Source organism: Trichoderma camerunense (assembly GCF_050948025.1).
Source record: "Trichoderma camerunense strain CBS 138272 chromosome Unknown V8C40scaffold_9, whole genome shotgun sequence".
Taxonomy (NCBI): Eukaryota; Fungi; Ascomycota; class Sordariomycetes; order Hypocreales; family Hypocreaceae; genus Trichoderma; species Trichoderma camerunense.
In genome coordinates, this window is record NW_028145361.1 from 1,206,455 (window position 1) to 1,219,659 (window position 13,205).

The 13,205-nt window shown below is 52.0% G+C and overlaps 4 protein-coding genes across 4 annotated transcripts; 1 reads left to right on the top strand and 3 right to left on the bottom strand.

Moving 5' to 3' along the window:
- Nucleotides 1–1,025: 1,025 nt before the first annotated feature.
- V8C40DRAFT_227172 (uncharacterized protein) lies at nucleotides 1,026–2,509 on the bottom strand. The gene is made up of 5 exons (XM_083212285.1): nucleotides 2,264–2,509; nucleotides 1,806–2,200; nucleotides 1,567–1,740; nucleotides 1,143–1,456; nucleotides 1,026–1,073 (listed from the first exon to the last, which is right to left on the bottom strand). The coding sequence occupies exons 2-4, from the start codon at nucleotides 2,086–2,088 to the stop codon at nucleotides 1,353–1,355; spliced, it is 561 nt and encodes a 186-aa protein (XP_083073255.1). The 5' UTR covers nucleotides 2,089–2,200; nucleotides 2,264–2,509; the 3' UTR covers nucleotides 1,026–1,073; nucleotides 1,143–1,352.
- A 2,006-nt stretch (nucleotides 2,510–4,515) lies between these two features.
- V8C40DRAFT_266120 (uncharacterized protein) lies at nucleotides 4,516–5,279 on the bottom strand (the record flags this gene model as incomplete). Its single annotated transcript, XM_083219712.1, has 2 exons — nucleotides 4,516–5,001; nucleotides 5,214–5,279. 2 exons carry the CDS (start codon nucleotides 5,277–5,279, stop codon nucleotides 4,516–4,518), a joined length of 552 nt encoding a protein of 183 aa, XP_083073256.1.
- Nucleotides 5,280–9,236: 3,957 nt separating this feature from the next.
- V8C40DRAFT_245817 (glycoside hydrolase superfamily) lies at nucleotides 9,237–10,937 on the top strand. Its single transcript, XM_083215987.1, has one exon. The coding sequence runs from the start codon at nucleotides 9,465–9,467 to the stop codon at nucleotides 10,698–10,700; it is 1,236 nt and encodes a 411-aa protein (XP_083073257.1). The 5' UTR covers nucleotides 9,237–9,464; the 3' UTR covers nucleotides 10,701–10,937.
- Nucleotides 10,920–12,769, bottom strand: V8C40DRAFT_227265 (flavohemoglobin). The gene has a single exon (XM_083212286.1). It carries the CDS (start codon nucleotides 12,442–12,444, stop codon nucleotides 11,179–11,181), a length of 1,266 nt encoding a protein of 421 aa, XP_083073258.1. The 5' UTR covers nucleotides 12,445–12,769; the 3' UTR covers nucleotides 10,920–11,178.
- Between the last annotated feature and the right edge of the window lie 436 nt (nucleotides 12,770–13,205).

Consider the following 13,205-nt stretch of genomic DNA (forward strand, 5'->3'; position numbering starts at 1 on the left):
AACCTTTTACAGGGCGAGAAACAAGTACAAACGGCGCCAAGAAGCGGCCCGTCGAGTAAAAAAGAGAAAAAAATCCGTCTAGTGGACGCCTTCGCCTACCCTTGCAGCGGGTCATGCGCCATTCGGGCCGCTGTGATTGGAGAAGTGTTCCCATGCTAGGTGGTGCTAAAGCAGGATTTTATACAGTAGAGCGAATGAATGGGAAAATCTTTTCTCTTTTTTTCAACGAATGGTCGAAAAAGATGGGTGGAAAATGAGTGTGTGTGAGGAAGAGGTAAGAGGAGAGCTGAAGGAGCTTGGCCATGTGGCGAGGTGGGAGTGGGCGTGGGGAAGAAGAGGCAAAAGAGAGAAGAGAGAATATTATATATGTGTTGAATGGTATTAGTAGGTAGTCTATTGCTGTCAATCTACTGGGGTATATCAACAATACTCTTTGCAACCGTCTATCAGTATCATCATAGCCACCATACATTGTATACATACTCGTACACTCCATCTTGTATCTTGTCGTCAAAGAATCATGCACCGTCGCATCCCCGGCGTATAAGTGCTGGACTCACAACGGCATCTCCACTGCGCTATTGCCATGAAGCCCATCCACAGACCACGTGCGTGGGGGGCACCCAAGCTTTGGTAGACAAAGAACCAAAACTCATCAATGCGGATATTCCCTCTTTATACCAAAAAACACAAGGCGCAAAAGAGATATCGACTCCCATGACACTGTTGTTCCTCATGGCAATCCGCGGGTGCCGTGAGACACCGTAGGACGCCGTGGAGGCCGTGGAGGCCGTGGCACCCCGAAGCCGCTTCTTCCAATTCCAGACTCATTCAACCTCTCCAGGTTGGTCATCCCAAAATCCACAAATTAGTTCCAAGCCGAAGCCGAGCGCCGCACCAATGATACTGTACCGGTTTTCTCTTTCCCACTTCGGTCAGCTGCAACCCTCGGAGCGCGAAGCCGTTAAGAAACGGACGGCCGGCGAACTCCGATTCCTTTTTTGGTGGTGCTTTTCCGACGCTTTTGCTGCTGTCTTGGGGTTGCCAAGGGCTGCCAAGAGATAGATAGATACCTATACGATTTTCGTGTTAATTCCTTGGCTTGATAAGAACGAAAAGAGCAATTTAAAAGAAAAACTCACAATTTGAGAAACTTGCTGTTTCCGCGACTCTATTACGCACGGCTTGCGACACATTGAATGCGGCGGCTATGTTGTGCCGATGATGACTGGGCAGATCCTTGCCCGGTCTCGCAAAAGCCCACCGAGGAAAAAAAAGAGCCGTGCCGTGCGTGCGTACGGCAGTTGGTCAATAGTTTAGCTCGGCAGGCTAGTATTCTGTGACTCTTTCATTCACGAGCTGGGTTTGATGTCCGCCATGGCCGCGCGTATTGTTTTGGCGACGAAGTTGTTCGTAGGCGTGTTTGGTGAGATTTTGTGGTCTGGAAGTGCTCTTGCTGTTGGTCGAAGATTTCTTGTTAGCCGTCTTACACGAGTTCATGTCCCTTGCATACCTAGAAGGTAGATGGGTGTTGTGTGTGTTTTTTTAGACTTTGGTTTGACTTACATGCTGCGTTCGTGAGCTGCTGCTGTTGCTGCTGTGCGGCTACTGGATCCGAGACCTCTGGTGGCATTTCACGGTCTGGGAGTGAGGCAAATTCCAATGCGAGGCGCTCGAAGCAGTCTTGCTCTGACTTGACCTGAATTGCAGACGACGATGCAATGGATGGTGGCACCATGACTAGAAGATGAGAATATATGTATAAGCGTGTGTTGACTTGTGTCTGTTCACAAAGAGAGACATACCTGGAGTTGTCCCTGAAGACGTGCTCTGACTTGGATGCTGATATTGACTCTGGGTCTGATATTGGAGATTGGAACTCTGATATTGATACTGGTTTGGATTCTGATAGGAACTCTGGTTCTGGTTCTGGCCTTGGTTCTGGCCTTGGTTCTGGCCTTGGTTTTGGCCTTGATTCGAAGACATTGCTGCTACTCCAATATCCGCCGCTTTAGTTGCATTGGCCTGCCAGTAGCCGTCTCCAAGAAGAGCAGCCCGAGCAATGGAGTTATATATGGCAGTATCCATGCCCTCGTTTAACCCTTCAACATATACGGAGGAGGATCAGGCTTTGTAATTATATACAAGGCCACACCCAGTCAAGTCACCCACAACAAGGCAAGCCCGCTTTTTTTTCTTCCTGGTCGCGTTAAGATTCCCTTTCTGAGAGGAGAGACGTCCATTCAGACAGCTATATACGTACGTACGTACATACGTTGCGCTTGGCAGGATGGCATCATCGAGTATGAGTCCCCGGATAGATTCTCCCCCAGACCCAGAAAAGCAGCGTTTCCTGCGTCCAGCAAAGGCGTGTAAGCAAGCCAAGCTTTCGCACTCACCCCACTTAGCCCGAGTAGCGAACTCGGCTCCGAAGCCGATCCCCTATTTTTTGTTTACATACAGTGGGCTGGGCTGCTTTTTTTCCGTGGAGGTTTTGTGAATGACTGACTGAGTGACTGACAGGACCACCTACCTAGACGGAAGAGAGAAAACGTTCGAGTCTTGGCTTTTCTGCTAGTGGCGCTTAGTTATCCATGCGGAGCCTCCCCGTTTCTTCTTTGTGTGTGTTTGATGAAGGATCGTGCTAAAAAGTGCGACTCAACAACTTCTTGCATGCTCGTATAGAGTCCGGACCCTCGTCTTACAGACTGTATCTGTATCTATTCTAAACGCGAAATCCGAGATGCGAAACAAGAATAGTATCTACTGTAATCTGAAGAAATATTCCAAAAAATCTGCTCGAATCCTGCCGCTCGTCCGTCTCTGCATAGGTGACAAAACACTCATACACGTGTTTTGTCACTTCTATGACTTTTTTTTTCGGCGAACGACTCATAGCCTGGATGTGGCTCCTTACCCCGAAACAGGGAAGCGTTGCACCACTCTTTGCCCGATACACTCTCGCCGAAGGCACTGAAGCGACATACGAATCCAGCACTTCCAGAATCTTCATCTTTCATACAAAGGGCGCGGCGAACTTTACTTTGCCTTCTTCCCCTGGTGCTACTTTCTCAGCTCAGCCGCTTATTATTTCGCATCTTTTCACCCAAGAGCCTCGATCCTTTGTCAGCGAAAGGCGAATGGAAACTAACTCACAAGCTTATACTATGGATAATCTACCCTCTATAAAATAGGCTACGCCAAGGCCTACGTTGCCCAGGTTGGGAGTTTGCACGAGTCAGAGACGCAACTCACTTGCTGCAACGTCAGCGCTGTGCGCGGCCGGCCGGTTCTGGACAACCGGATGTCACAACGGATGCAACCTCTTTCTCTCTCTTTTTTTAAATTTGATTTGATTTGGATTCTTCTTGGACCATGTTTTCAGCCTTCTTATTTTAGATGCCTCTTTTCGGTCGGGGGATGCGAGCCTCGTAAGGAATAATTGTCAACATGACCTATTCTCGGCGTTATAGTGGGCTGCTGCTGTGACTCTACTTCTCTGACGTTGGGTGTTGGTTGTCTGTCTATTCACAGTTAGCTGCTTTCCATATTGATACGGACAGTGCCATCAGTTTGATCCCGACTCCGAAGCCGCGACTCGGCTTTGTGGCAGCTTCCGTTCATTTACAAACTTGCTCAGCATTCGTAACCTCCAAAAGAGTTCGAGATGCACGACGTCGCGCAACGTCGGTATCGGTAGCTGCTTCGGCATAGGTCTGACCGGACGTTGCATTTGAGCTTGCATGGACTAAGTCGTTTAGCTATTGCGAGGTTGCTGTATGTTGCTGCATAGGGCAAACACGTATTGGCTAGTTTATACGAGGCCGGACTTATCTTCCTTGGCAAGGCTTAAACTCCAGCAGTCCAGCAGAAGTTCTATATTTGTTGACATTGGTTCACAGGAGACTATACGATAGCGAGTTGACGCCATCAGGCAGGGAGAAAAATTTTCCAAATTGAATATTGCAGAAAGAAGAATGATGTTTATCGAACCAAAATGTGTTGAACAGGAAATGATGTCTAATAACAGAAAAAATCCACCCGAGAGAATGTAAGAATACAATGTTGATGAAGAAGAAGAGCAAGAGCAAGAAAAACAAGATGCATGTTAAAAACAAGGGGTCCGTGCCCCAACAGCGAACGTAAGAATAAGAGAAACCCTAGAGCGCATTGCTTCTTCGCCAGAGATGCAGATGCAGACGAATGATGTAGACGCCGTCGTCCATGAAGAAAGGAATCCCTCCCAAAATATCGCTTTTGTTAACAAAACCAAAAGACCGACACGAAACAGAAACAAGAAAAAGAACAACAAGCGATGATAACAGAACAAAAACAGCAAGCAATAACAGAAGCAGAAACAAGATCAGCCCCCCAAAAGAGAGAGGACAAAGGAACGAAAGAAGGATAGAAAGCAAACAGGCGCATCAAACCAAATCAGTCGCCAACAAGAAGAGAAGAGTACAACGCAATGCAATGCAATGCAAAAGGCTTCAACGCTCAACTTCATGCGCGCGCTCAGTACCAGGTCGGCGGCGTCGCCCAGTGCCTCAGCATCGTCTCAATCGCCGCCCTCCACTCGTCCTCAAAGCACGTCGCCAGCTGCTGCACCATCTTCTCGCTCGGGCCCTTGCCTCCCCACATCTCCGGTTTCCGTGCCTCGGCGTCCGAGAAAATCCTCACCAGCCCGTCGTCCCGCATCCGCGTCAGGCACAGCCACGCCAGGTTCCAGCTGCGGTTGCTCTCCGGGTCCGAGCGAACACGCCGGTGCGCCTCGGCAACAATGTCGGCGCTCAGGGGATAGTTTCGGGTCAGGCCGCGGAGTTCAATGAGGAATTGGTTGCTCGATACGTAGTAAATCCAGGCCGAAGTCATGGGCTGCTGAAAGGCTCGCGCCTCTGCCTCCGAGTCACATGTTGCGGCGATGCGCTCAATGCGGCAGAGCTCCGTCAGAGTGTTGATTCGGTGGGTGTTGAGCGAGTCGATGAGCTGTGAGACGGATGACTGTGCCGTTGCGTTAGCAAAGTGCTTGCTTTACATCTTCAAGCCTCCCCTGGCCTCGTCTTGCATATAACCCAGCAGCTTGAGTGTATACAAGAGTTTGTGTATAACTTATACATAGTAGTATGCATACACATGTATTGACGTATGCGCGCTTATGCTCCTTATGCAAGACTCCCAGGGGGGAGAGGGGAACCAATAGCATGACAACTTACCCGAGTCTTCTCTGGAGTCTTGGAACCCCTGGAACTCGAACTACCGCCGCTTCGAGGAGTGGACATGGTTGCTTGGGTTTGCTGGCTGGCTGTTGAGACAAAGTTTTGTATGGGCAAAGAGGAGTGAGGTTTTGTCGGGGTCGTTGTCGGTGTAGTTGTTGTCGTTGTCGTCGTCGTCGTTGTGGTTGTTGGTTGTTGCAGGTTGTTGTCGACTCTGTTGGTCTTAGGGCTGTTGGTAGATGATGCAAGACGGGGATTTTTGGTTTATATCTTCTGTTGAAGCTCGAAAATGTGTGAGGCTCCAATTTCCTATCGCAGAGGCCCTCTTGAACAACCCTTGCCTCGGTCATGCCTGAAAAGAATAGGTGTGTGTGTGAAGCCTATAGTTATGAGAGGTTTGGAAAAGTCTGCCTGCAACCAACATGGATGAAGCTTATTGTGTCTATAGTTTCGCAGCATCGAAACGCTGCAAGTGACTCAGTTCGAAATGATGAGGATCCTTCGCAAGGCGTTGTCGATGGGGGTTCACCACGAGAATGCCAATACACGGCCCGGTTGTCAGCGGATGTAAACTGTTCCGTTGAGATGGGAATGGATGAGCAACAAAAGACCAGGTGAGAGAACAAGGTCCAAGGTGTCAAGTCCACAGCTCAATGTGGCTGCATGGGATGGGGTGGGCTTCCCGTGCTGACGATGGGCCAGACTCCCCACGTCTTTGCAGCCTGAACTTATCGTTTGCAATGGGCAATGCTAGTCTGTCTGACTCTAGGGCCATCTGATACCATCGCCAGACCAAGCCGGGTACTAGGACACATGGCTAGCTCCAACGTCTTTCTCGTCTACCCCCGGCCCCCAACCCCCATAGGGCTTTCTCCCATTCTGCCCTGAAGGTGGAGCTGTGAGATGCGAGGAACCTGCCCGGAAAGCTGCTTTCCCTTCATTGCAATGCCTGATAGTCGGTGCCAATAGGAGTTTAGAGTGGACTTGAAGCGTAAAGAGCTGTACCGGTAATGGTTTACCAAGCCTGGTTGGTGCCGGATCCACCGAGGCGATCGACTGCAGAGTTGCAGCGCTAAGACCAGTACCAGGATTAGAAGCATCAGCAGTAAACAGCACCAAGACGCTGGTAGTGGTGGCGGGTGTGGAATGGCGGGTGTGTGAGGATGGAGAAGCGATGGGCTAAACGGCGAAGGCACACCAAAAATGCAAGCTAGCAAGGCGTTGTTGAACCACTTTTGGCAAATGGTAACTCCGCTGGTTCCTGGCCAGGGTCTGAGCTAAGCCGAATCGATGGGCTCATCTTGCAGGTCAGGTCAGGGCCAAGGAACATTCTCGCAGGGCGGATGTGGACACATGGCGGATATGGCGGACATGGCGGGTGTCAGCGCGAGCCGCATCGTTTTCGTGGGTGGGAGCAGAGCCCGGCAGGGTTACGGAAGCGCGCCGCGGGGGCTTGCGGCGTTTCTCTGGCGGTGTTTCTTGACGGTATTTCTGCTGTGCATAGGTGCGCATAAGCCCGCTGGAAATGGCCAGGGGTTGGGGCGATAGAATAGACGCGCTAGGCATCTTTTCTCGTATTCGAACGATTCATTGCCTGCGTAGCCGAGTCAAAAAGTTGCCGTTGATTTGAGTTGAGTTGAGTCGAGTCGAAGGACCTTTTGGTAGGTTGTCTTGGCCCTGTAATCTAAATACTCGTACTGTAGCATCAATCCAAATAACGACTCAGTTACTGGAAGCGGCAACTTTCTCCACGCCAGCCCCACGTCGTTCCAAAGATACTGACCCTTGCGAGTTCCTGGTTTGGTGCCATGCCGTTGCAGGGAAAAGATGGCGATAATGGGTGGGATGGCGCAAAAAGATGCGAGGCGGCCAATGGGAGTCGCGGTCGCCGGATATCCGAATTGACCGCTGTGCGCAAACAGGCCAACAAGCGCCCCTGCGCGCTTAGACAGGGTTAGACGCAGCACAGCCACGCAATTAACCGCGATGGTGGCTAGGGAGGGGGGCTGGAGGCGCTAGTAGAGGGCTGAAGTGGAAAAGTCTCCGACTGACGCTAACCTGGAGCCCGCCTAATCTCGAATGATGCACAGCACCAGCTCGGAGTACCCCGTAAGCACGCATCACAGTGATGTAGTTCATGAGACGTAAAGTCTGCCTCGCCTGAGCTCGTGCTCCTTCTCGGATCTATCCTCTTCCGCGCGTCTACGCGCCTATCAGAGCTCGAATCCAACAAGCGCCAAAACCCACGCGGGAGATGGAGCCGGTAGCTCGATTCCGGGCTGAGTCATGCCTTTTTAGGCATGCAAAGAGGGTTGTGAGGCCTCGCGCTTGTTTGGACGACAGCCTGGAGTTGCGTCGCCGGGTTGTTTCTATCGATGTTTCTACGGGTTTACACACACACAACCACACTTACACACCGGGCGCAACGTCATTGGGGTCGGCTCTCGCAGGCGCTACGGAATAGCTGTCCCATCTGCCAATGCATAAATACCGGCACCTTTGTCCAGCTCATGCAAGATGATGCCGGCAACACAGATGCTCTCCGGTGTGCGGCTGTCGGGGGGCGGCCGTCGCGGCCGTGGTGTGCGAAATACGGACGTCTGCCTTGCATGACCTAACAATTCCGCCCGTGTTATTCCACAATACCTTACTCAACGCTCCATACTGCCCCTCTGCTCGGGCCGGAGTGACATCTAGGCGGCAAAGATAAAAGGTTTATTGCCTACTACCTTTTACTACACTGGTAAGCTTCTCCATGACTGGGTCCGTGAACTCCTTGAGCACTCAATCTCGCTTCACTCGGTGCTGTTTCGGCCGAGGCAGTTTCTCCCTTTATTCTGCCGCCTAACCCTAAGCCAGTCAATATTTTCAGCAGCCCCTTGCTGAAATTATTTCCAAGCCCTTATTACTAACAATATTATTTTTATCCCCCTTCGAGAATTAATATAGAACGCTGAATCGCTGGTTGTGGGTGCAGGTGCCTATTAATTAGCTAGGGAGAGCAAATATTGGAGCAGCAGGGGCTCGGCACTTTATATGAGCTGCCGGCCTGCCACGGTTGCCCAATGCTCACTCCTCATTAATTGGGACAATCTCGGTCGCTCTGCAGTTACTACTCCTAGTATTTTACTACTACTGGTAGGACTAGAATGCAGTTTGTCTCTGCCAGCACGACAACCATTTGGCCTAGGCTGTTTGTTTCGTTTCTGGTGCGATCGGCGGGGCCTGGGTCTGCACCCAGCCATCAAAACATGGCCCCAGCACATTCGATTTCTCCCTCAGTGCACCAACTGGCATCAATTTTGCTTACTCGTATGCTTATTGCATCTAATGGTTTCACATTGGGTGGTTTTAGCGCTATGATGCGAGCTTCATCTGCTGTGCACGGGCAGATGCGCGCTGAAAGAGGAGAAACGTCTGGCAACAGTAGGACTTCTAGTAGGTTTGGTTTCACAGTGACCTTAATACTACATGGGTAAGTACACAAATGACATCATGTTAGGGTAGAGTTAGTTTAAGAAAAAGAAGAGGAAGAAAAAAAAATAAAAGAACACGCAAAAGATAGGGAACACAAGGGAAAAGAGAGAATAACATCAGCAAACAGCAAACGGGCATCATCACTGCAGATCCCTATTCAAATGGGCAGCCCCGTTGTCACGGTACCTCAGCTCCCATCATTGGTTTGCTGTGCTCCCTCGTATTGTCCCTTGTTTGTGACCTTCGGCCATGGCCGTCCAGCTTCCAATTAGATCCAAGATGTGCTCTCTGTGCTGCCCAATCCGGCTAGACGCTCTGAGGCTATGCACTCCTGTTTCAACTTGGGGAGTGCGGATCCCTCCCAGGGGATGCAGGTACCATTACTTGCAATTTACAGCGCTGCAGGCACAGCTACAGGTACCTGACAGAAGCCAAGGGACCGCTACAGCAACCGGCACGGTCCCTGAAATGCACGTGATTTCAGCTCCAGTGCTGTCACTCCCCCTGCCTGCAATTTCGCCATGGCGCAGCTCAAAACTGCCGTCCTTTCTCTCATCAACTTTCTTTTTGGCCTCGACATTGCAAGCCTTCTCATTCTTAGCATTGCCTCGTTTTCTTGTTGCGACGTTCATTTTCTTGTCCACAGACGTTCTTTCATTTTAACACTGCCCAACACGGCCCAATAGACTCACTCAATCGCTCTTTAGCTCCATTGCTCGTCGCACACCACGCTCTTTGCACTGCATCAGTAACATTCAATCAATACATTTCACCATGAAGCTGTCTACGACCCTCGCGACTGGTGTTGCCCTTGCGGCCGGTGTTTCTGCTGGACAGAAGAACTACCTCGGCTTCAACTCCGGCAACACCCTTCCCGACGAGTCCGCCAAGTTCGAGAAGGACTTCTTGGCCGAGTTCACCACCGCCCAGAAGCTTGTTGGCGCCCCCGGCACCTTCAACGCCGTCCGACTCTACACCAACATCCAGGCTTACTCCACAAACACCCCCATCGAGGCCTTTTCCGCCGCCGTCAAGACCAAGACCTACATCCTCCTCGGTGTCTGGGCCTCTGGCACCACCAACATCAACAATGAGCTTGCTGCCCTGACCGCTGCCGTCAAGCAGTTCGGCACCGACTTCACCGATCTCGTCATTGGTATCTCCATTGGTAGTGAGGATCTGTACCGTGACTCGGCCACTGGACGAACCAACAAGGCTGGTGTTGGCAACGGCCCCCAGGAGATTCTCGGTTTCATCAACGACTACAAGAAGGCCTTTGCCAACACTCCCATGGCCAGCGTCCCCATTGGTCACGTCGATACCTGGGATGCTTGGGTCAACGGCACCAACAAGGTTGTTCTCGACGCTGTCGACTGGATTGGCGTTGACGAGTACCCCTTCTACGAGACCGGCAAGGGCAACGACATTAGCAACGCCGGCAAGCTCTTCGACGCTGCTTACCAGACCACCCTTGGCGTTGCCAATGGCAAGCCCGTCTGGGTTACCGAGACTGGCTGGCCCCTGACCGGTCCCGACTGGGACGAGGCCAAGCCCAGCGTCGCCAACGCCAAGTCGTACTGGGACCAGATTGGTTGCCAGAGGCTGTTCAACAAGGTGCCCACCTTCTGGTACAACCTGCGTGACTCCAACCCTGCCAACCAGGTCAAGTTCGGCATCAGCCAGAGCCTGTCCTCCACTCCCTCATTCGACCTGACCTGCCCTCCCGAGTCCTCGGAGTCCTCCAGTGCCATCACTAAGCCTACCGGCAAGTCTTCTTCCACGGCCACCACTCTCGTCCACGCCACCGGAACTCCCTCTCCTATCAAGAGCGGCTCTGACGACAGCTCCTCCAACAACGCTGGAGGTTCCAAGTCTAGCAACGGCGATTCTTCCAGCACCACATCAGGCGCTCCTGCTGCTACCACCACCAGTGCCGCTGCCGTGACCCGTTTCTCTGGAGCTGCCATTGCCGGTGTGGCCCTGGTCGCCGGTGTCCTGGCCTTGTTCTAAGCCTGAAGATGTTCTTGTAAATAGGGGTTCGTATTTTGAGGAGGATAGATGTTGATGGGTTTCTTGGGAAATAGAATAAACCAACGATAGACTGGTTTTTTGACAATAAATGCTTGGCTATATTTTTTTTTAAAAACAATAATCTTTGTTCACCATGGTCTCCTAGTATATCTCGTTCGTCGTAGATCAGCATCAGTACCGATCAGTATCAGTACCTCAGTATTTGTAGATGTGGGCGAGTAGAGTCTGAACTAAAAATTGAGGTTTTATCATTCCCCTATTATACTATCCATGGATGCTAAATCTATTTCTACTTTTACTGAACTGAAATCAACGCTATTGCCATACATATCCATACATCCAACGCCCAATTTAGAGAGGAGACACGCACATCCATGAATCTCCACCTGTAGAGACTCTATACAGGTGTGCTTCTTTGCTTTTTCTTCCGTCATACACATACAATCTCACTGTTCATCTAGACAGTGCCGGTGCGGAACAGCTCCAGGTGCTGCTTCTCAAGGCTGACACCCTTCTTGAGCAGCTCAGCGCGGGTCTGGATCATCCACTCCTCAGGACCACAGATGTAGTACTCGGCAGAGGCATCGCTCACAGGGAGCACTCCGTCAGCCTCGAGGGTATCCAGGCTGATGCGGCCTGCGTAGTCATACTGCTGGCCCTTGATGTCGGCATCGGTGACGTTGTTGATGAAGATCTTGGTAGACAGGTTGCTGTGCTTGGCGTCGGCCTCGCGGATGTGCTTGCCGTATGTCACGGCTCCAGAGTGTCGAGCACCGTGGATCCAAGTCACGGGGCGAGAACCCTGGGACGAGTTGTCGAGGATGGTGTCGAGGATGGACAGCAAGGGGGTGACGCCAACGCCGGCGGACAGCAGCACGATGGGGGCGGTCACGGGCGTGTCGGCGGCGCTGAAGGTGAACTCGCCGTGGGGAGGGCTGAGCTGGACCTTGTCGCCGACCTTGTACTGCTCGTGCAGGCGCTGCGAGACGAGGCCGGCGATCTTACCAGCAGCTAGCTCCTCGACGGTGTAGGAGTCAACGTCCTTTTCCTTCTTGACGGTGACGCGGTAGTTCTCGGCGCTCTGGTGGGGGGCCAGGCTCAGGCTGAACTGGCGGCTCTGGAACAGGCCGTTGAGCTCCGGGATGGGGATCTGCAGGCTGACGTACTGGCCGGGCAGGAACTGGGGCAGCAGGCCGCCGTCGGAGGGCTTGAGGTAGAAGCTGGTGATGCCCTCGGCCTCGTCCTCGCGGCGGGCAATGGTGAAGTCGCGCCAGCCTTGCCAGCCGGCCTCGGAGTAGAGCGTCTTCTCGCGCTGGATGAAGATGTTGGCCAGCAGGCCGTAGGCAATGGTCCAGGCTTCCTCAATCTCCGGGGTGAAGGCGTCGCCTAGGATCTGCTTGAAGGCGCCGATCAGGTACTTGCCGACGATGGGGTAGTGCTCGGGCTGGATGAAGAGCGAGACGTGCTTGTGGGCAATCTTCTCGACGGCTCCCGCGATGACGCCCAGGTTGTCGATGTGGGTGGCGGCGGCGAGGACGGAGTTGGCGAGGGCGGCTTGCTGGGCGCCGGTCTGCTGGTTGCGCAGGGAGAAGTAGTTCTTGAGCTCCGGGTGGGCGGCGAGCATGTTGGCGTAGAAGGTGGTGGTGACGGTGGTGCCGTGCTCGCGAATGATGGGCACGGTGGACTTGATGATGGCGATTTGCTCTGGGCTGAGGGCGGCCATGGTGACGGTGATGTTTGGTTTTTTGGTGTTGCGGTGGATGTGTGGTCTAATAGTTGCTGGAGTTTTGTTTTATACTTGAGAGACACGGGATGTTTGCGAATTGATGTCTGCCTTGTCTGCCGTGTGTCTCACTTTTTGGGTTCCTGATTATTATTTCCAAGGTTTTTGTCTCGTTTCTTTTTTTTTCCGGGTGTGTGTGCTGGCAATAGCCTATTGGTTTTGTTCCGTGTGGCTCTATAGTTCTATACGGAGTCTAATAGAGGTCGCTGGGAAGCAAGTCTATAACAAAGACGAAAAAAGAGGAACAATTGATGTTGTTGTTATCGTGTGTTGATGATCTGAATAATAAACCAAACAAAAATCATCACGACAGCGTCATTCTCTTATATAACCAAAGGAAAAATCTCTTCTAGTCTTTTCCATGCTGCATCTCCATTCTGTTCAGAACGTCTCCGCGCATCTGCAGGCCAGCCTCTTCTGCGCTTACTTACACACGCAAGCGCTGGGGGCAGCCAATCCGATAGCCGCCATTACACCAGCCCGGAGATCCGGAGACGCTGGATTCACGCCGCGCCCGGCTACTTTATAAGAAACCTTCGGAGGACCCTTTTTTTTTCACGCTCCTGGTCCCTGGATTTTTTGCATTGCGCATGACGGGCTCCACTGCGGACTTGGGTGGGCTGATATGGAAATATGCGAGGACGGACCGGAGCGGCGCACATGGAAACAATCGGAATGCTTTTTTCTTATACGAGGACTCG